Here is a 22,564-nt window from a genome sequence, read left to right as displayed (position 1 = left end):
TTTAAGAACTTTGATAGTTTTAGCTGATATTTAGAGAGTTTTTCAAAGGGTTATGGTGGTTAAATTGCTGATTTTCTAAACATATGCCATGTCTATTTCAGACGCGTCACATCCATAACGGAATTTCGTCACATCCATAACGCTAACTTTTCCTTCCGAAACTCTGCATGAAATACAAAATATTTTAAACAAAGATTTTTTAATATTCACCTTGGACCCCTCTATCAAATGGATATCTCCATTTCGACATTAGGTTTACAATTTCACAGAGTTTGATAAAAATGTACAGTCACCCAAGAAAAGTGATACTTTTTCTGTCACGTCCATAACGCATCTTTTATTGGCGTTTTCTGGCATGCCCTAGATGTACTATGGGAATTGTTCTTGTTCTATCACTTCTCCAGTATGGTACAGCCTTAAAATATGCAACACCTGTTTAAATACTGGGAGACAATAAAACATGCACTGGGTCATTTGTTGCCATTTTGAGTTCAAGTGTCACGTCCATAACGCTGGAATTGCTCTGCTATAGAGTGCGATTCAGCATGATGTGATATAATGTGCTCTAAAAGAATATGATGCGATGCAATTCAGTCTGGTAGCGCTTCCTCCTCCAGGGTTGGTTCATCATGTGACTTGAGGGTCTGGCCGAGAAGGGACTTTTATTTTTAAATCCCGTTGGTGCCATGGCGAGAGAGCCACAGTGAGTGAGCCACCATGCCAGGCTTTTGTTCTCACACTGTATACTGTTGTGTGACTCGCATGAGACTTGGCTGAGAGACTTGACAAGAATTAACAGCACTGGAGATGACAGAACACATTTCAGAAACAGTTTAGAGAGAACGAATTAGTCTAAATATAAAATTATTAGTCAAAAATTACTGGTCACATTTCTAAATAATAAAGGCATAGATCTTCAACTAATAATTATTAACTACTTATTAAAGCTAGACGGCCTTTCAATTTCATAAAATCGGGGAAATTTAGTTCCCTCTGAAATTTGGTCATTGTGATGCATGCTTATTTTTGTAATATTTAAAAAAAAAAAAAAACAGGCCATTCTGTGGCTGGGAAGTTATTTAATTTGAGGTGATTCCTTAGCAAATAACGTGCATGAAATCGCTTGCTTTGCGCAGTCAAGCAGACAGAGGAAGTCCGTGTGCGTATGCGCAAGCTTAGCTGAGTCGTTGTCGTCTTCTTCATCTTTAGGGTTTTGTGGCAGCTGGCATCTACAGTGTTGTATTACTGCCATCTACAGGTTTACCTTGGCCGTGCACGGAGAGTTCCATCATTCTGTCGCTAAACGAACAGCTGATCACACCGAGGTGCTCGCTGACCGCCGATATTTATTAGTTTGGTCCTGCGTTTCATTTCTTCCGCAACAGGATGTCTTTTCTTCTCGTTTTCCGTTACTGTAGTTGGTCTTTTTCATGTTTCATTCGCACACTTGCATCCTCCATTTTTGTCTCATGTTTCAAATTTGTATCCCACAATGCCTTGCACGAACGGGGAAAGCCCACCACGTGATGCATGACGTAGTATCTTGATTTGGGTCATGATGAGGCAAGAAAAAATGGCTGAGAATTTAGGGCACGTGGCTCTAAATTCATTAACTGGTTCTTTTAGGAAAAAAAAGTCATAAAATCAGAAGTCTGTGATTCGAATTCAGTAGCTTTTGGTCCACTAAACAAAAATAATTGGGTGTCAGGGAAAATTCTTTTTATGACCTAAATTTGAGAAATCTGAAAGGCAGTCTACCTTTAATGGTTAACTCTGAGCATTATAAATGACTGGGGTTCTGACATGGTCACAACCCCATATCACCTAGACTCAAGGTGATAATAAATATTTTGAACAAGCTCAACATACCCCCCCCCCCCAAAAAAAAAGACTTTCTTTTGCCCCTGTAAACTGGCCAAACCATGCTCCTTCTGCACGACCTCAAAAAGCACCATGGGATGTCTGTATTTCATGAGAGAATAATGAATGGAATATCGGAAACAGTTTCATGAATTTAAACCATCAATTATAAAATATAATATGGTGTGATTTATGTGTAAATAATCAGGACTACATAAAATTCCAACATTACATCTCCTTCCTGTTGAAAGTTCTTCTACCTAGTTAACCATAATTTTGCTTGTTTAAGGGTGAAATTTCACATATTTGGGGCTTTTGGGGGAAATTAGCATGTCAACCGCATCGCCCTGTGTCATTGCGTCTGCCTCCGTACGATGGAAAATTCAGACGGCGACTCGATCTTCTGTTGGTGCAAGTTTATTTCCAAAGTAAACAGCAGGTTATCGTGCTGACATTTCAGATTTGTGTATTTTGGACAGAGAGAGGTAATCTGAAGTTCATCTTCTGTTGCTATAGTACGGCCTTGTCAAAATGACATGCTAGTATTCGAAAACATCTGCATCGGTTTCAGCCGCATTGAGTCGAATGATAAAACCATCTGACTGCTTCTTTGTGATTTTATGATATTATCATGCACGCTTTCTGGAACAGCTTAAACAAGTGAAATGAAAGTAGAGACAAGACAAATTTAACCTCTTCTATACGTTGTGAAGATCTCATCAGGAAGTCCTACTATACTTTTCAAGTCTTTAGCGCTGTTTCCATTCACAGCTTGACATGGTTTTTAAGGATGGTGGCATCACTTTTCATGTTACTGGTGCAGTCATAGTAATTCGAACATATCGCAGGGCTCTGAGACTTGCTTGTCCCCTGACGCAGACCTTTCTGAGGAATATACTGTACTTCCAAAGACATTTACTCACCTACTCTGTAGCTGTACATGGTCTTTGTGCAAATGATTGGGTCAAGTGGATGTGGAGTTTATCATCATTGAACGTAAATCAATGTTTCTGAAAGTTCTGATCCCCCCCCCCCATGATATCATACATGAAAATTTATTCTGGTCCACAATATAAAAAAATTCATAAAACATTTTAAAAGTTTTAGAAAACTATAAATTGCAAAAAAAAAAAAAAACTCTTGCAACATGTTTGACTAAATCGAGAAGCAGTCAGATGACCTCACTGTACCAGGATTTTGTTTCCACAGAAGACGTATGAAAATGTTTTTTGACCTAAAAATACAGAGTCATTTATCTTAACGTTGCGAGGCAAGCTGTCTTACAGACATGGGGAATTTGCGTTTGCTGACCAGCTTCATTTTTAGGGAGCCGAAACTAGATGGTGTCGTGTCCCACATGATAAAATAAGAAAAGAATGTTGAAGCCATAAAACAAGTGGTTTCTATAAGAGTTGTGATTAAATATCTCCTTCTATGGTATAAAAATGAAAAAAGTTGCCCCTTGGCTCATTTTACAGCATTTTCTGCTGTTTCTGTAGAGGTTTTCGGCTCTTAAAAGATTCCACGTAAGCTTGACCAAGGCAGCGGTATTCGGTCTTGCATATCTGCTAAGCACCTGATACAACATAACAGTTGTTTGAAGACCAGGACATTGTATCTTTGTGGTGATTATCCATACAGGACATGTTTTCGATGGAATAAAAACAATGTATTCTATTCCCTTCTAGCAGGTTTCATTCATTTGGTTTGATAGCATGCAATAGAGGGGCAGCACGGTGGTGTAGTGGTTAGCGCTGTCGCCTCACAGCAAGAAGGTCCTGGGTTCGAGCCCCGGGGCTGGCGAGGGCCTTTCTGTGTGGAGTTTGCATGTTCTCCCTGTGTCCGCGTGGGTTTCCTCCGGGTGCTCCGGTTTCCCCCACAGTCCAAAGACATGCAGGTTAGGTTAACTGGTGACTCTAAATTGACCGTAGGTGTGAGTGTGAATGGTTGTCTGTGTCTATGTGTCAGCCCTGTGATGACCTGGCGACTTGTCCAGGGTGTACCCCGCCTTTCGCCCGTAGTCAGTTGGGATAGGCTCCAGCTTGCCTGCGACCCTGTAGAAGGATAAAGCGGCTAGAGATAATGAGATGAGATGAGCATGCAATAGTTTTAGCATGTCGCTTATCTTACATTTATTACATCACTCTATCGAGTAGAGAATGAGCATTGAATATGGTTTACGATATTGCATGCTTGTCAAGACAACATGACGTCGCACGTCGGAGCTGATCCGAATACCCAATGAGAGAGTTTTCTGCTGCGCATGTGCAAAAGCATTTCTTTGTTTGCCGGGAAAGAGAAAGACGCGTTGAACACCTGAAAGGCTACCAAAACTCATTAGATATTTATCACACATATTTACAAGAGGAAAAACATACCAACGGACATTAACAAACTGGAAAAGAGCGTGCGTATGCCAGTGGCGTACCGTTACGATTAGAGCTGGGACTTCAGCTCAGCCAAAACTTCGCCAGACGCCAAAAAAGCAACAGGGCAAAAGATTTAGCAAGGGATTAGCGGCAGGCTGCCAGGTCGCTCTGTTGTGTGTAGCTGTCGATGCTGATTTAAAAGTAAATCAGTAAATTACACAGGGAAATGAATACTTTAGTCTGATTGAAAAATACTGTAGCGAGCGTGCAGCATGGAGAAAGAGTCTGGAGACGGAAATCTTAGTTTCTCGGTCGTTAGCGTATGCTACTTGCTTTTGATAGCACTGGCTTGACCGCTTTAGTAATTAGCATTTGCTAACACTACTGATGAGCGCTACACCAGCTGGAAGGTGACTTCACTGCTGCGCTGACGGCGCCAACTCACAGTTAAACTTGCGTTGGGGTTCGATAAGGCTGAGGGCGATTAAATTTTTGGTCCCTACCACTATAAATCAAAATCTGATTGGTTAATTCATCTGTCACTTCTGACATAAACATATACTGCCTTGGCCTTCTGTCCCGGAAATGAAGTCCTAACCAATGAGTGAGCAACTCTAAACTCTTCTCAGCCAAAAGACAACAAATAAAACAATCTCATTGGATAACTCAATGTTAATGTTTTCAGGACGGTCACGCTTTCGTTTCTGAAGCAAATTTTGATAGAAAATGAGGTCGAATTAGAAGAGAATAATTATCATGAAGTTATGAAAGAATGAAAGCAATTAAAGAATGAAATAAATTAAATATAACATTTGGATTGCTGATATGTTTGAGCCTTCTCTGAAGGATTAGAAAGCCCTGACGGTACCCCTCTAATTTACAAGAGAAAAACATACATCGAAAACCTGGAAAAGAGTGTGTGTGCATGAATAATAATAATAATAATAATAATAATAATAATAATAATAATAATATTGGCTGGCTTTAAGTGGTATATCAGCTATATTCCATCCAGCTACTCATCTTCGACTTGTTCAGTATCATGCTAGCTGAATAGAATGTATCTGATATACCACTGAAAGCCAGCCAATATTATTTAAACATGATTAAAAACATCTGGTTTATGGCAGAACTGGTGTCCCATTCAGGATGTATTCCTACCGTGTGCCCAGCATTTCCTGGTATAGACTCAGGATTCACCAAGACGCTGAGCAGGATAAAACAATCACACTGACCAAATCAGTTTTCTGTCCCCGTTTTCCCAGAGTATGATTCTTAACCGAAGCTTTTTTAGGTATTCTGCTGAGCATGCTGAAGAAAGAGAAGCAGACGTTTCAAGAAGGCAAAGCTCAATTAGCAAAACTCAGCAGCTCCCAAAGCTCACTTCAGCCACCATCCTCTAGCACTCCCGCTGAGAGAGGATTAAAGCAGGAAGCTTCAGAGGACGCCATACATGCTGAACATGCAAAATGCAGGCAAGATGGTGAGTGATCAAACACACTTTTTTATAAATTTTCTCTGCATGACATCACTACGTTTACATTGAGTTAACCCAAAAACCTACTGAATGTCTTTGTTTAATCTGAAGGCCTGATGACACATTTGGGGTGAGTTATAAGAGAAAGGATCATTGTTTGACCTGCCTGATTTTCTGTGTATTGTTTGGTAATTGTTCACACTCGAACAGTGTGTTCTCTCTGAGCCACAATCATGCTCTACATCTTCCTGATTCTGGCCACCCATTCATACTCATAAACAAAAACAAATTCCATGATCATCATGAAAACTTTATGGAATGTTCACAGCTACATGGATTTCAGTTTAGCACACAATAGATTAAAAGAAGGGATGCAAATGATCCAGAAATATTTCAAAGGGAAGTCCCAGTGCGTCGTCTCAGGATTGTGCATGCCATGGGATTCTTCTGCTGTTAGTTTGTGTTTGCTTATTTTCACTGAACACATGCGGCGACGGAACACTGAACCTCTGCTTCTGCTGCTGAAACCAAGACCTGAAAAATCCTGCTGCATGACAATTCAAGGGTTCCTTTCATTGTGTCAACTGCTGTGTGAAGTCATAGTTGAGAGGAATTTACACAGAAACCTGATGGCTGAGTTCCAGAGTGCTTTGCTCAAAGCTAAAGTCTGCTCAGCTTGCAGTTTTACACTGAACAAAAATATAAACGCAGCACCTAAAGATTTTATTTATTTTGTACATCCGATACTGATTTTTTTTTTCTGCCCACATCAAATGATAGTATAGCATACCAGTAAACATTTTTTGAAAAAAAAAAGTCCCTCTACTCAAGTTCTGAGCAGTGCCCAGACTTGAGATAATCCATGATCCAGTCGGGTGTGACCATTGCAGACAAAAATTTCACTGAGTAATGCATGTCATGACCATCCTTTATGTGGGGCCAATAAAAGGCCACCCTAAAATGACAAAAATGTTCAAATGTCAAGATGCCACAGATGACCAGAATCAACCGGGAACGAGCCATTGGCATGCTGCAGGCTGGAATGTCCATCAGAGCTGTAGGGCATCAATTGGGGGTGCTATTCCACGATAGTCCGCCTCCGACGACGATTTCAGCAGCATGGCACCACAGACAACATGCCACATGCACGCAGGCCACGTGTCACCACTCCAGCACAAGACCGGCATATCCGTCTGACCCACCTGCGTGATCGGTGCCGGACTGCAACACGGACCGCAGATGAGACCATGGGGAGACACAATCGCAGGGTCAGGAGTCAAACTGTGAGAAACCAACTCAGAGAAGCTGGCCTCCATGCACGTAGACCTCATCGAGGATTGGACCTGACTGCTGGGCGACGACGTTCTCATCTGGACTGGGCTCGGGCACATAGAAAATGAAAATGAATTTCTATCTGAACATTTGTATTTCATAAAATATGGACCGCTGCGTTTATATTTTTGTTCAGTGTAGATTAGGAAAACTTTTTCAGAAGGTTTTTTTTTTTTAACTTAGGAAATTTATTATGGAATAATAAGAATTATTATACATATGGGCCACTTTTTCCATGTAATAAAAACATGTATTCTATTCCCTTCTAGTGGGTTTATTGATGACATGCAATATTGTTACATCACTTATCCTCCATGTATTATGCGACTCTCCCCAGTGGAGAATGAGCGTGCAATATTGTTATACTATTGCACGTTGTCAAGACAACATGATGTCACATTGGAGCTCATGCAAATATCCAATGACACAACTTTTCTGCTGTGCATGCGCAGAATCATTTCTTTGTCCACTGGGAAAGAGAAAAGACTAGGCTAATCCAGTGCTACTGCTAGGTTTAAGCACTAAATAAATAAACTGAAAACTGAAACTAAAGACTCACTGAACACCCGAAAGGCTACCAAAACTTCATTATGTATTCTTCATGCATATTTACAAGAGAAAAAAAAACATACCAAATGGACATCGACAAACTGGAAAAGAGACACGTCAGAGATGTAAAACTTCCGTGCTAGCAAGTGACTGGGACAATTTGTAAACAGACATAGCCGCCAGGTTTGGTTCGTTAAATACAGAAGATTTTGAGAGAATTTTGGCTGCCAGGTTGCTCCGTTGTGTGGAGTTGTCGATGTTGATTTTAAAAGTAACTTACACAGGGAAAATAATAATATTCGGCTTGACTGTGCTAGTATTGGTCTTCGCTAATGCTACACCAGCTGGAAGGTAACTGGACTGCTGCGCTAACAGCACCAAGTCGCAGGTAAGCTAGCATTGGCCTTTGAGAAGGCTGATATGAAGAGTGTGTATATATAATAATAATAATAATAATAATAACATTGGCTGTTTTTTTTCATGGTATATCAGATATATTCCATTTAGCTACTTGTCTTCGACTCGTTCAGCATCATGCTAGCTGAACGGAATATATCTGATTGACCACTCAACGCCAGCTAATATTATTTAATCACAATAAAAAACAATAACTTGGGAATGTTTATGAACAATAATATTGTCCAACTGCACATGGTGTGTAACATTCTAAACAATGTGAAGCAACCTTTTTTTTAGAACAATTGTTGTTGTTTCTGGATTGGTCAGAAGGTGTTGATTAAGTAAGGGGTAAGATGCAAAGAGTTGGTTATAATTGCAAAGGAAACCCTGACAGGGTGATGCAGGACCCTGAAGCTCAGTGGATGGGTCTGGACTCACCATGAAGGGGTTTCTTTTACAATAATGAGGGCTCACTGTGGCGGCACGGTGGTGTAGTGGTTAGCGCTGTCGCCTCACAGCAAGAAGGTCTGGGTTCGAGCCCCGTGGCCGGCGAGGGCCTTTCTGTGTGGAGTTTGCATGTTCTCCCCGTGTCCGCGTGGGTTTCCTCCGGGTGCTCCGGTTTCCCCCACAGTCCAAAGACATGCAGGTTAGGTTAACTGGTGACTCTAAATTGACCGTAGGTGTGAATGTGAGTGTGAATGGTTGTCTGTGTCTATGTGTCAGCCCTGTGATGACCTGGCGACTTGTCCAGGGTGTACCCCGCCTTTCGCCCGTAGTCAGTTGGGATAGGCTCCAGCTTGCCTGCGACCCTGTAGAAGGATAAAGCGGCTAGAGATAATGAGATGAGATGAGGGCTCACTGTACATAATCATTAATACATGAATACTGACTAAAAAATTAATAATTTGACATAACATATTGATTTCAAAATGATTTTATTGCATACACTAATGATGTGGTCCATAGAAACAGTCCATTATTATTATAATAATAATTTATTGACATAGTGCACATATTACATTGAATATGCTCACACATGCATTACAGGAGATAAATTACAATAAAATATAGTTAGCCTGTTTTACGCCCGGGTCAAACACCGCACATGACATGGTTGAACCCAACGCAAATGAACCCAAACAATAGGTTTTGGTCACTTGTATGTGGCTCGTCCCATGCAAAGTACAGCGCCTGACCTGGGCTTACAATATCCATGCATCCATCCATCCATCCATCCATTATCCATAACTGCTTATCATGTACAGGGTCACGGGCAAGCTGAAGCCTATCCCAGCTGACTATGGGCAAGAGACGGGGTACACCCTGGACAAGTCGCCAGATCATCACAGGGCTAACACATAGAGACAAACAACCATTCACACTCACGTTCGCACCTACAGTCAATTTCGAGCGACCAATTAGCCTAACCTGCATGTTTTTGGACTGTGGGGGAAACTGGAGCACCTGGAGGAAACCCATACAGACACTGGGAGAACATGCAAACTCCACACAGGAAGGCCCCTGTTGGCCACTGGGCTTGAACCTAGAACCTTCTTGCTGTGAGGTGACAGTGCTAACCACTATACTACCGTGCCACCCAGGCTTACAATATGTAAATATAAATAACTATAAATATTAGACAAACTTCACTTAAATATATATATCCATCCATCCATTTTCTTCCACTTATCTGAAGTCGGGTCGCAGTGACAGCAGGGTATTTCAGGTGTCCCTCTTCCCAGCAACATTTTCCAGTTCCTGTTGGGGGATCCCAAGGTGCCCCCAAGCCAGATGAGATATATAACCCCTCTAGCATGTTCTGGGTCTACCCTGGGGTCTCCTGCCAGTTGGGCGTGCCTGGAAAACCTCCAAAGGAAGGCGCCCAGGAAGCATCCTAATCAGATGCCTGAACCACCTCAGCTGACTCCTTTCGACATGAAGGAGCAGCGGCTCTACTCTGAGATCCGTCCAGATGTCTGAGCTTCTCACTCTATCTCTAAGGGTGAGCCCAGTCACCCTCTGGAGAAAGCTCATTTCAGCCACCTGTATCTGTGATCTCATCTTTTCGGTCACTACCCAAAGCTCATGACCATAGGTGAGGGTTGGAACGTAGATTGACTGACTGGTAAATCGGAAGCTTTGCCTTCCGGCTCAGCTCCCTCTTCACCACTACAGACTGGTACAACGCCCGCATTACTGCTGATGCCGCCCTAATCCACCTGTCCATCTCACGCTCCATTTCGCCATCACTTGTGAACAAGACCCTGAGATACTTGAACTCCTTCACTTGGGGCAGCAACTCACTCCCAACCCGGAGGGAGCACACTACCATTTTCCGGCAGAGAACCATGGCCTCAGACTTGGAGGTGCTGATTTCATCCCAGCTACTTCACTTTCTGCTGCAAATTGTTCCAGTGCTTGCTGAAGGTCATGCTCTGAAAAAGCCAACAAAAACACGCCATCTGCAAAAAGCAGAGATGCAATTCTGAGGTTCCCAAACCGGACACCTTCCTCCCCCAGCTGCGCCTTGAGATCCCATCCATGAACATCACAAACAGGATCGGCAACAATGGGCAGCCTTGGTGGAGTCCAACACCCACCAGAAACGTGTTTGACTTTGTGCCAATAATTGGGACACAGCGCTTAATTTGGTTGTACAAGGACTGGTTGGTTCATAGCAACAGCCCCGATACCCCATACGCCCACAGTGCCCCCCACGAGAGTCCCCAGGGGACACGGTCGTAAGCCTTTTCCAAATCTACAAAACACATGTAGACTGGCTGGTCATACTCCCATGAACCCCCCCAACAATCCTGCCAGGGTAAAGAGCTGGTCCACCGATCCACATCCAGGACGGAATCTGCATTGCTCCTCCTGAATCTGAGGTTCGACAGTCGGTCGTAGCCTCTTTTTCAGCACCCTGGAATAAACTTTCCCGGGGAGGCTGAGCAGTGTGATACCCCTATAATTGGAGCACACTCTCTGGTCCCCCTTTGTGAAAAGAGGAACCATCACCCCAGTCTGCCACTCCACAGGCACTGTACCCAACCTCCACATGACATTGAAGAGACGTGTCAGCCAAGACAGCCCAACAATGTCCAGAGCCTTTAGCATCTCAAGGCGAATCTCATCCACCCCTGGCACCTTGCCATTAAGGAGCTTCTTGACCGCCTCAGTGACCTCTGTCAGAGATATGGGTGAAGCTTCCCCTGAGTCCTCAGACTCCACCTGCTCCACAGAGGATGTGTAGGACGGGTTCAGGAGTTCCTCAAAGTGCTCCTTCCACCGCCCGGCAATATGGCCAGTTCGGGTCAGCAGTTCTCCTCCACCAGCTGCGTATACCCTGAGGCAAGCCCTGCTTCCCTTTCCTGAGTCACTAAATGGTTTGCCAAAACCTCCTTGAGGCCAGCTGAAAGTCCTTCTCCATGGCCTCCCTGAATTCTTTCCCCATCTGGGTTTTTGCTTCAGCAACTGCCGAGGCTACAGCTCTTCTGGCCTATTAGTACCTGCCTGCTGCCTCAAGGGACTCTGGGCCAACCAAGTCCGAAAGGCCTCTTTCTTCAGCTTGATGTGGCTTCCTTCACCGCCAGTGTCCACCAGCGAGTTCTTAGGTTACCGCCACGACAGGCACTGATGATTTTTTGGCTACAGTTCCAACCAGCTGCCTCTACTATGGAGGCTTTGAACACGGTCTATTCGGATTCCATGTCCCCAACCTCCCCTGGGATGCATGAAAAGCTCTGCTGGAGGTGGGATTCGAAGACCTCATGAACAGAGGACTCCACCAGACAGACATTCCCAGTTCACCCTCACTACATACTTGGGTTTACCAGTTTCTGTCCGGCAGCCTCCCCTGCCATCTAATCCAACTCACCATCAGGTGGTGGTCAGTTGACAGCATTGCACCTCTCTTTACCCAAGTGTCCAAGACATACGGCCGTAGATCTGATGATATGACCACAAAGTTGATCATCGATCTTTGGCCTAAGGTGTTCTGGTGCCAGTTACACTTATGAACCACTTTATGCTCGAACATGGTGTTTATGGCCAATCCATGATGAGCACAGAAGTCCAACAACAAAACAGCACTCGGATTTCGATCAGGCAGGCTGTTACTCCCAATCACCCCCCTCCAGGTTTCTCCATCATTGCCCATGTGAGTGTTGAAGTACCTCAGGAGAACTATGGAGTCCCCAGTCAGCACCCCTTCCAGGACACTGCCCAGCAACTCCAAGAAGACTGAGTACTCTGCACTGCTGTTTGGTGCATAAGCACAAACAGTCCAGTTTTCTTCTCCGCAACTTGTAGTCACATAGAGGCAACCCTTTCATTCTCCGGGAAGAACTCCAACACAGCGGCGCTTAGCTGAGGGCTCATGAGTATCCCCACAGCTGCCCAGTGCCTCTCACCCTGGACAACACTGAAAAAGGAGAGATTCCACCCCCTCTCCAGGAGTTTGGTTCCAGAACTAGTGCTATGTGTGGAGGTGAGCCCAACTATATCTAGTTGGTACTGCTGCACCTCTCGCACCAGCTCCGGTTCCTTCCCCACCAGAGAAGTGACGTTTCACATCCCAATCACTAGTTTGCGCTGCCAAGGATCAGCACGCCCAGGCTCCTGCCTTTGCCTGCCACCTGGCTCACATTGCACCTGACCCCGGTGCCTATCCTTGTGGGTGGTGGGCCCACATGGCGGCGGCTCTGTGCAATTTTTTCGGGCTGTGCCTGACCGGGCCCCATGGACTAAGGCCCAGCCACCAGATGCTCACCAGTGAGCTCCACTCCCAGGAGGAGGCCCCGGTTTTCCACTCCTGGGTGAGGTGCTGCAGCTCCTTTTTGGCCGTTTCATCGGGGTCTTGAATCGCTCTTTGTCTGGTCCCTCCCCTGGAACCAATTTGCCATGGGAGATCCTACCAGGGGCTAATGCCCCTGACAACACAGCTCCCAGGATCACCGGGACACCCAAACCCCTCCACCACGTTAAGGTGGTGATTCTTCAGAGTGGTTAAATATATATTGGATACAAATTCTATCTAGCTAATACTGTAATAGTAAAGAAAATGAAAATTGAATATACCATAATATAAACATTAAAATAAAATTATTCTACTGGCAGCGATATGCCTCCCTGAATAGATTAGTTTTCAGGACGCATTTAAAAGAGTCCACATTAGTGGCGTTTTGGATAAACACAGGCAAACCGTTCCATAGTTTGGGTGCCATGACAGTAAATGATCAGTCACCCAGAGTAGCTAGGGTCCTGATACAGAAATAACAGACAGTAGAATGCTGTAATTGACTAATCATCTACAACAGTAGTGCAGGCTGTAAATCAAATTGCAGGTTTATATTCATGTGCTCATTGTGATTACATTATCTTTTCTATAATAACAAGATACAGGGAGACTTGCATGATGGATTTATCACATAAACAAATTTTAAAAAGTGTTTATATGCTGAGGTTTTCTCTGAGGAGACATTTACAGTACTGTGCAAAAGTCTTAGGCACATGTAAAGAAATGCTGTGGACCAAACATGGCTTAAAAAATAATGAAATGAAATGCTTCAACATAAAAAAAATACTATAAACAGTAATCAGTAAATCATAATAAATGAAACAGTCAATATTTGGTGTGAGACGACCCTTTGCTTTAAAAAAAATAGTAGTCTGAGGTACAATGAGTGCAGTTTGATAAGGAAATGAGCTGTAGGTTTTACTGAGCATCTTGCAGAACCAGCCACAGCGACACAGTCTGGACACTTGGACTGTCACACTTGGTTCTTAATTTTGCACCAAAACCCAGTAGCCTTCATTATGTTTTCTTTTTTAATCTGAAAAGTGGCCTCTTGTGTAATATGCTGCTTAGATACAAAATTTTTTTTCTGTAACATTTAATTTTGTGCTGGAAAGCGAATGAACGTTTGAACCTCAAAAATGTTTTTGTACTGACTCGATAATGTAGAAGTCATAAAATAGAAATCTAAAGCATAGTTTGTATGAGAAAAAAATAAGGTGCCTAAGACTTTTGGACAGTAGTGTGTTTAGGTTTTATTTAGGATTAGGAGTCTCCAGTGTCAGTGCTTTGTCACATTCAGAAATAAAGCTATTACTTTTAAGTTTTCTGAGAAAGGGAAGGTCTTCAGGAGGAAGGGCTTTGTGGTTTCTCGGTAACCTGACATGTGTTATGTTTTGTAGCTTTGAGAGAGAGAAAAAAGTCTGGTAAGGCAATAACGTTTTTTGTTCTATCCACATTCACTGGATATGAGCAATTGTGCGCTCTGATTGGCTACTCTACTACTAGGCTATCAGCTCATATACCGTGAGTAGAGAAAAACAAAGTGGTGGAGCGCATTGCTGAAACAACCAAAAGCAAAATAAAAGCTGGGGAAAAAAAAGCAACAAACAACTGTTGCCAGGCAAAACAAACCTCGCCCAGCAGCACTTGTTTTATACCTATATGTTGATAATGGTAATATTTCTCAATCATCAGCTGTGAGGTTATAGTCCTATGGAAATCCATGACCTTGAGTTTGACATTTCAAAATCATTCAATGGCAAAGGTCATGGCGGCAACTGAAAGCCCATATGGGACTTCTTATATGCTGATAATGGTAAATATCTGGCTATCATGAACCATTTTAAAGTTATAGCCCTTTGAAAACCCATGATCTTCAATTTGACCTTTCAAGGTCAAAGATCATGGTGCCAAATGAAAGCCCATATGGCACTTCCTATAAGTTGATAATGGTAAATATTTGTCTAGCATCAACCGTTTTCAAGTGATAGCCCTCTGAAAATCCGTGACCTTGAGTTTGACCTTGCAGAGTCACTCAAGGTCATAGCTCATGGTGCCAAATGAAAGGCCATATGGGAGTTCCTATATGCTCATAATAGTAAACATCTGTCTGTCGGCAACCGTTTTCAAGTTATAATGGAAAATGTTATTTTGATCGAAAGGTTGACCTTTCCGGTGACCTTGACCTTCACCAGATTACCCGCAAAATTTAATCGGGTAATCTATGGACCATTTGGCCACCTACCTTGAAAATTTGAAGTCAATTGGTGCCACTATCTAGACGCTAGATTGTTAACAGCAGACAAATAAACGGCACTGATTACAATACCTTGCCCCACTTACCGGTACTCTGTTGCGGGACAGGTAAATATGGAATAAAAGTATTTTTTTTCACGGCCCGGTTTCCATCAAATCCCGCGCTCTGATTGGCTGGCGAGCGGGTCCGTATCCTACGGTACGGACCCCAGTTACGGACCCCGGATATGGACCTCTGGCGACTCGCTTATTCACAACAACAACAAACATAATAGCAATTTTTGTCAACATTTATTTTCGCATTTCTCAGGAGAATAGCATTGATTTTACATCATGGATAGCGATAACGACAGTCTTTACAGCAAAAGTGAGTTTTACTACCCTGAGGAAGAAGAAATAAAAGAAAACATTTCAGGAGAAAGCTAAAAACCTGTAACTGTTGCTAACACAGAGCAAAAACATGGCTGAATCCTGAATGACTCAATTTTGTATAAATGGGAGACTACATAGGTGGCAAAATGTAGTTTTTTTTTCCCTGCCATGGAAGTGCACTTGTATACCGAGGAGGAAGCCATTTGTATTACAGCCGTGAATGAGGATTCAAAATAGCATTAATTTTACAGTATGGATAGTGATAACGACAGTGTTCACAGCGAAAGCGAGTTTTACTACCCTGAGGAAGACAAAATAAAAGAAAACATTTCAGGAGAAAGCTAAAAACCTGTAACTTGTTAACGCCGAGTAAAAACTTGGCTGAATCCTGAATGGCTAAAATTTGTATAAATACGGGACTACATAGGCGGCAAAATGTAGTTTTTTTCCTTGCCATGGAAGTGCACTTGTATACCGAGGAGGAACTAATTTGCATTACAGCCGTGAATGAGGATTCAAAATGGCGGCTCGGCTCGGTTTTCCCCTTTGGGCGCTCTCGTTTTCTGTTAGAATTTGGTAAAGAAAAAAATAAATATATTATTTATCAGCTTAAGGTCGGTTCGTATGGTGAAATACCGTGACCTTCGCCTTAAATACTGACCTCGGCCCAGAGGGCCTCGCTCAGTAATTTCAAGACCTCGGTCACAGTATTTCATGATACGGACCTCCCAGCTGGTAAATAACATATATGTATTTGATGGTAAAGGCCAATTTATGCTGACAACCCAGTCCTCTCAGATAGCGTCGCAGACAGTGTCTGCGTAGCCCCCCCACCTTCGCAGACGCTCTGCGCGCACCTCCCAAAAATTGTGACCACCGCAGAAGCCTCGCAGACAGCGCTGCAGACAAGAGGGCTCTGATTGGTCCACTCTACATCCGCTGTACACGCACTTCCGCTTCCCTACTTTCCCGGTTTGTTTTGTTTTCACGACCGGCATTTTTAAAAACACGAGCGAAGATGGAGCAGCATGAAGAGCGGTTGATTGAGGAAGTACGTACGTCTATACGACTCCAGTTCTAGTCATTATAAAAAAAAAAGTTCTAGTCATTATAAGTAACCGGAGGATAAACACTCCACTAACCACACCCACCAACTACTCCTAGCGACTTTGCGCCCCCTTGCGTTGTGCCGATGAATAATATCGCGCACGCCTTTACTCCCCGCTCAACAATAAATTACAACTGTCTGCGAAAAGCTATCTGCGAAAGCCTTGTCGCAAGAGCATGCAGAGGCCTTAAGAATGTATCTTTTTTTATTTTTCAAGAATTTATTATTATTATTATTATTATCACATTTTTCACAAATTGCTTCTCTAATTTCACCAGTTTGTTTACAATCTAAGTGGAAATGATTTTGTCAGACGTTTTGTATAAAGTTTTTATTTACTGAATTTCAAAAAAAAGGATCTGTTTCTTAAAATTCAGTGAACATGTATAGAATAAGGCAGTTATTCCACTCAATGTAGTCGTACATGGCTTACTCGACTCTATGCGCCTTGTCGACTATCAGCTCATGTACGACTCGATTTAGTGGAATAACTGTTAAATAGCTGTTAGAATGTAACACGTAAATGTAACTGTAAATACAACCCCGATTCCAAAAAAGTTGGGACAAAGTACAAATTCTAAATAAAAACGGAATGCAATGATGTGGAAGTTTCAAAATTCCATATTTTATTCAGAATAGAACATAGATGACATATCAAATGTTTAAACTGAGAAAATGTATCATTTAAAGAGAAAAATTAGGTGATTTTAAATTTCATTACAACACCACATCTCAAAAAAATTGGGACAAGGCCATGTTTACCACTGTGAGACATCCCCTTTTCTCTTTACAACAGTCTGTAAACGTCTGGGGACTGAGGAGACAAGTTAATCAAGTTTAGGGAAAGGAATGTTAACCCATTCTTGTCTAATGTAGAATTCTAGTTGCTCAACTGTCTTAGGTCTTTTTTGTTGTATCTTCCGTTTTATGATGCGTCAAATGTTTTCTATGGGTGAAAGATCTGGACTGCAGGCTGGCCAGTTCAGTACCCGGACCCTTCTTCTACGCAGCCATGATGCTGTAATTGATGCAGTATGTGGTTTGGCATTGTCATGTTGGAAAATGCAAGGTCTTCCCTGAAAGAGACGTCGTCTGGATGGGAGCATATGTTGCTCTAGAACCTGGATATACCTTTCAGCATTGATGGTGTCTTTCCAGATGTGTAAGCTGCCCATGCCACACGCACTAATGCAACCCCATACCATCAGAGATGCAGGCTTCTGAACTGAGTGCCGATAACAACTTGGGTCGTCCTTCTCCTCTTTAGTCCGAATGACACGGCGTCCCTGATTTCCATAAAGAACTTCAAATTTTGATTCATCTGACCACAGAACAGTTTTCCACTTTGCCACAGTCCATTTTAAATGAGCCTTGGCCCAGAGAAGACATCTGCGCTTCTGGATCATGTTTACTGTAGATACGGCTTCTTCTTTGAACTATAGAGTTTTAGCTGGCAACGGCGGATGGCACGGTGAATTGTGTTCACAGATAATGTTCTCTGGAAATATTCCTGAGCCCATTTTGTGATTTCCAATACAGAAGCATGCCTGTATGTGATGCAGTGCCGTCTAAGGGTCGGAAGATCACAGGCACCCAGTATAGTTTTCCGGCCTTGACCCTTACGCACAGAGATTCTTCCAGATTCTCTGAATCTTTTGATGATATCATGCACTGTAGATGATGATATGTTCAAACTCTTTGCAATCTTACACTGTTGAACTCCTTTCTGATATTGCTCCACTATTTGTCGGCGCAGAATTAGGGGGATTGGTGATCCTCTTCCCATCTTTACTTCTGAGAGCCGCTGCCACTCCAAGATGCTCTTTTTATACCCAGTCATGTTAATGACCTATTGCCAATTGACCTAATGAGTTGCAATTTGGTCCTCCAGCTGTTCCTTTTTTGTACCTTTAACTTTTCCAGCCTCTTATTGCCCTGTCCCAACTTTTTTGAGATGTGTTGCTGTCATGAAATTTCAAATGAGCCAATATTTGGCATGAAATTTCAAAATGTCTCACTTTTGACATTTGATATGTTGTCTATGTTCTATTGTGAATACAATATCAGTTTTTGAGATTTGTAAATTATTGCATTCCGTTTTTATTTACAATTTGTACTTCGTCCCAACTTTTTTGAAATCAGGGTTGTAGATTAAAAACAAGTTATGAGTATATTGTTCACAAATTGCTGTGGTATAAGATGAATAAAATGCCTCAGGGCATCCTTTGAGTTCAGTATCAACTTTGGGGTGGTATCAGGATCACACTCCCCAGTCATGTTTTATTCCTTACTTATTACAGGCTAACCTTGTAAGAACCTGTCGACATTTTCCATTAGCTAGGCGGAGTATGAAATTGAAACAGCAAATCTTCCTGCTTTTCAGAACTGCAGTGAAAGGAGCCAGAGGCATAGATCCTCTTCATCAACTGCCATGTGTTTGGCTCTCGTTCTTTCAGTGTGGTTTGCTAGAGCCTTTAAAATAATGATAAACCTCAGCTCTGATAATTACTGTGATCATGGCTTTGGGGATTCAACGCAAGCCAGCAACTCCAGAACCGAGCCGTTTGCTCCTATGTGCTCCACCACAGGCCCTGGATCACCCAGTTTTTCCTGGACATTTTTGGCTAATGATGCCCAGTTCGGGAAAAGGACCAGTAATTGCAAGCAGGGCTTAGAAAGAGGAGATTATTAACAAGCAAACACATGTTTGGACGGTGTCCAGTTCTAGTTAGGAGAGAACCAGTCACTCATCAAGCTGTGATGCATGGTGGCTAATAGACAATGCTGGAGTGCTGTGCTTATAAAGATGTGTGTGTGAGTGAGTGTGTTCTGCTTTCTTCTTCTGCACATTTGTCTCCGGAAAACTGTGCTTGCAATATCACTGCCGTGTATGTTCTGTGAGAATTAAAGGTCTGGAATTCAGATGATATCATGTCGTATCATAGTAACCCAAGTTTGCCTTCAACATTCCTCCTCTGACTGCATTCCAGCTGTTGTCCAGTGCTTCCCATCTAATACAGAGGTGATCTTCGCATTGCAGCTGTTCAATTATTTGCTCAAGGTTTTTCTTCCTTTTTTATTTTATTTTTTTAACACAAAGCCTTCTGCTTCTGTACACACAACCTTATGACACATCATGAATTAGCAATGGGTTGCAGTCTAAACGTTTTTGACAACAGAGGTTTATTATTGAATGTACTGACCAGGTTTCCCCTGAAATGTTTCAGCCATATATCTTTCTTGTTTCCGCCAACACGTGCAGTAATAAATCGCAGTGAGGCCAGTGTGGCCAACTATAAACACACTTGTGCCGACAGAGGAAGAGCGAATGGTCGAGACTTGAGAGCATAGCTTTATTTGACATGAATGAAATATGGACATGTTTGAAAGTTGTCCATTAAACTGGAACTCTGGGGTTTGTTTAACACTTAAGATGTGTCAGCCTTAGAAGGGAAAAAACATGAAGGAATCTGTAATAATGCAAAGTCTGCAGAACGCTGTTGACTTGGAACATTCAGAAACCTACAGGGCTGCTTTTTGGCAAAGGTCCTTGAAGGCAAATATTCTCTCCTTAAATGACATTTTCAGAGACATTTCCCTTCTCTGCAAGTGATGGATATTTACATGATATGTCTCCCTGCCAGAAAATGCTTCACCAGATGGTAAGCATTCTGCTTTTGATTACGATATAATGACGCTGCCGTGTTGTGTTGGAGATCCTGGTCATGTAGACCTCACCTTGTGGTTTAAAGTAGGTTGAATTGCAGAAGTGAGCCTGGCTTGCATGTTTAAAAAAAAAAATACATCTCCTTTATGGAGACGAGTCATGCGTTGTTCATGACCATATTATTTATTTATTTATTTATAATTCTAGCAGACTTTGTACTCTTCACAGTATACTCCTTGTTATAGCTATCTTTAACATAGCTCCCAATACACTTTCACCACAGTTTTAATGATATTTTTGTCATGACATTGAGAACCCATACGGCCCTGGTCACACTATTGGTCCCACTCCAAAAAATGTCATGTCTAAGCTCCTATTAGATCATGTTAAGCCTCACTCACAACCCGCTGTACATGCTACTATGGGCGGTCTACGGTAAAAAATTTGGCAAATCCATGCTTGAGACTTGCGCGACACTTGCGTGTGTTCAGCGCCGTAAAAGGTCGCAGACTGCCCGTGAAGACTTTTGGTCCTGCACATGCAAATTCTACAGGTCTTGTGACAAATCAAGAACGCATATACTACGTACGGGACCCGTACTCCTTTTGTACGCCTGAACCAAGTCAGCAGCGCGACTAGTAGGGGCTTTTTGCAATGACAATAAGACGCATGAATGACGCACAGTCATTGTACGAGTGACGTGCCTCAGAAGTACTACACAAGTACGCCGCACTTGCTATTTGTGCTGCCCACAAGACAGGAGTACATCTCACTTTCTACCCCTATGTGTGGCATACATGCAGCGCACGCGACCTGCACGCAGTGCACGCGACACAAGGGGCAAGACTTTGGGTATATATATTGGGGAGGAACCAAGGAACCGATCATGTAGCGTGTAGCATTGTAGAAGGGAAGAAGACCACCTCACTTGCTGTTTTTATTTGAGTACATGTTAATTTACCATGCAAATGTCAAATAATAAAACATGAGTATAAGGGAATAACGCATTTTATTACATTGTGAAAAAATCCCAACTAAATAGTCCAACAGTTTGAGCACTGAAACACACTTTGACTCTGACTCTGAGCTGCTGTCCTGCCCCTACTCCTGCTGAGTGGTGGGACGGGGTGTCGGGATGTCCTTGTCCTCATCACTGAGCATGGCACAACGGCCTGACAGCGATAATGGGACTGCAATGTCCTCACTTCTGGGTGTCGTTAGCTGAAACATGCATGAAAATCAGCATATATAATATTAATTACATAAGCATATAGATACTGAAATGAATGTTTAAAGCATGTGTATTTACCTGTGAAAATCCCTCTGGCGGGGTGCTGTGCTTTCTGTCGGCTTGAAGGCATACTTCTCCCTGTCCGTGCAGGGCTTGCCGGTGCTGCTACCATCATCATCAAATTCTTCCTCCTCCTCTCCCTCTGCTGTTTCAGGCTGGGTTACTTCACTTTTGCTCACTTCTTCTTGGGTCCCATTTTTTAAACTTTAAACTGAACTTTTTTTTATTTTTCCCACAAAATATCTAATGTTCTTCAGTCAAAAGACAGATGCAGAATGCTGCAGACATGCTGGTTTTATACCTACTCCTGACTTGTGTCACACGCAAGTTATGAGTGATTGTCACGTGCTAATCACATGCATTACACAAGTGCGGCCCATACTCGTAGCGCAGGAAACTGGTAAAATGCAAGTTACACACTCCACACTCACTGAACATGTGCGTCAGACATACTGTACACTTTCCACGGGCTAACGGCGCAATTTTTCCCACACCTCGAGGAAGTCAGACGTGCAACCTGTACTTGACAAGTACTTTGCCCATACTCCTCCCCCAAACTTTCCCCCAGGTTCACCGTGACCCTGCGGCATGGCTGCGAGCTACCAAACCCTGCAACCCGTGCATGTCCAAAACACTTACGGCGGGTTGTACCATAAGTGAGACTTTAGATATTTATCACCAAAAGCACATAATGTCCTAATAGTTTTCATATAGGACTAGCTTGGGTAGCATAATGAGGTTTTTTTTTTCTGATCTACTTCCAGGTGATCACAGTCACCCAAAGCTCCCATTTTGGCCTTATGCCGTGTTGAATGCAGATACAGGACCAGATAGGACCAGTTCATAGTTTTTGCCTGTTTGGCATAGCCTTGAAATTTCTTGTTGGTTGGACTGCTAATAGTTGATGGTTTAAATGTGTAGTAAGATTCAAGCTGCATGTTGAATGCCAGTCTCACCAGATGCAATGCAAACCCATGGTTCCATATGTGACATTTTCCGTAAACAACTTGAAGTTATTTCTAGTTGGCTGCTGTGTCCCAACAGGTAAGAACCAGAGTGATTCAGAATGCTGCAAAAAAGTATTTAGTC

At 42.8% G+C, this 22,564-nt stretch overlaps 1 protein-coding gene across 1 annotated transcript in view; it reads left to right on the top strand.

The window, feature by feature from the left end:
- Positions 1–22,564, top strand: part of kif6 (kinesin family member 6) — a 289,502-nt gene that overhangs the window by 117,731 nt on the left and 149,207 nt on the right. Inside the window, exon 13 of the mRNA XM_060932833.1 lies at positions 5,524–5,712. Within this exon, the coding sequence (XP_060788816.1) occupies positions 5,524–5,712 (189 nt within the window). The remainder of the gene's footprint in view (positions 1–5,523; positions 5,713–22,564) is intronic.

This window comes from Neoarius graeffei, chromosome 11 (assembly GCF_027579695.1).
Source record: "Neoarius graeffei isolate fNeoGra1 chromosome 11, fNeoGra1.pri, whole genome shotgun sequence".
In the NCBI taxonomy this organism is placed as follows: Eukaryota; Metazoa; Chordata; class Actinopteri; order Siluriformes; family Ariidae; genus Neoarius; species Neoarius graeffei.
Note: the sequence above shows the minus strand (reverse complement) of the source record. Positions and strands in the feature narration are given on the sequence as shown.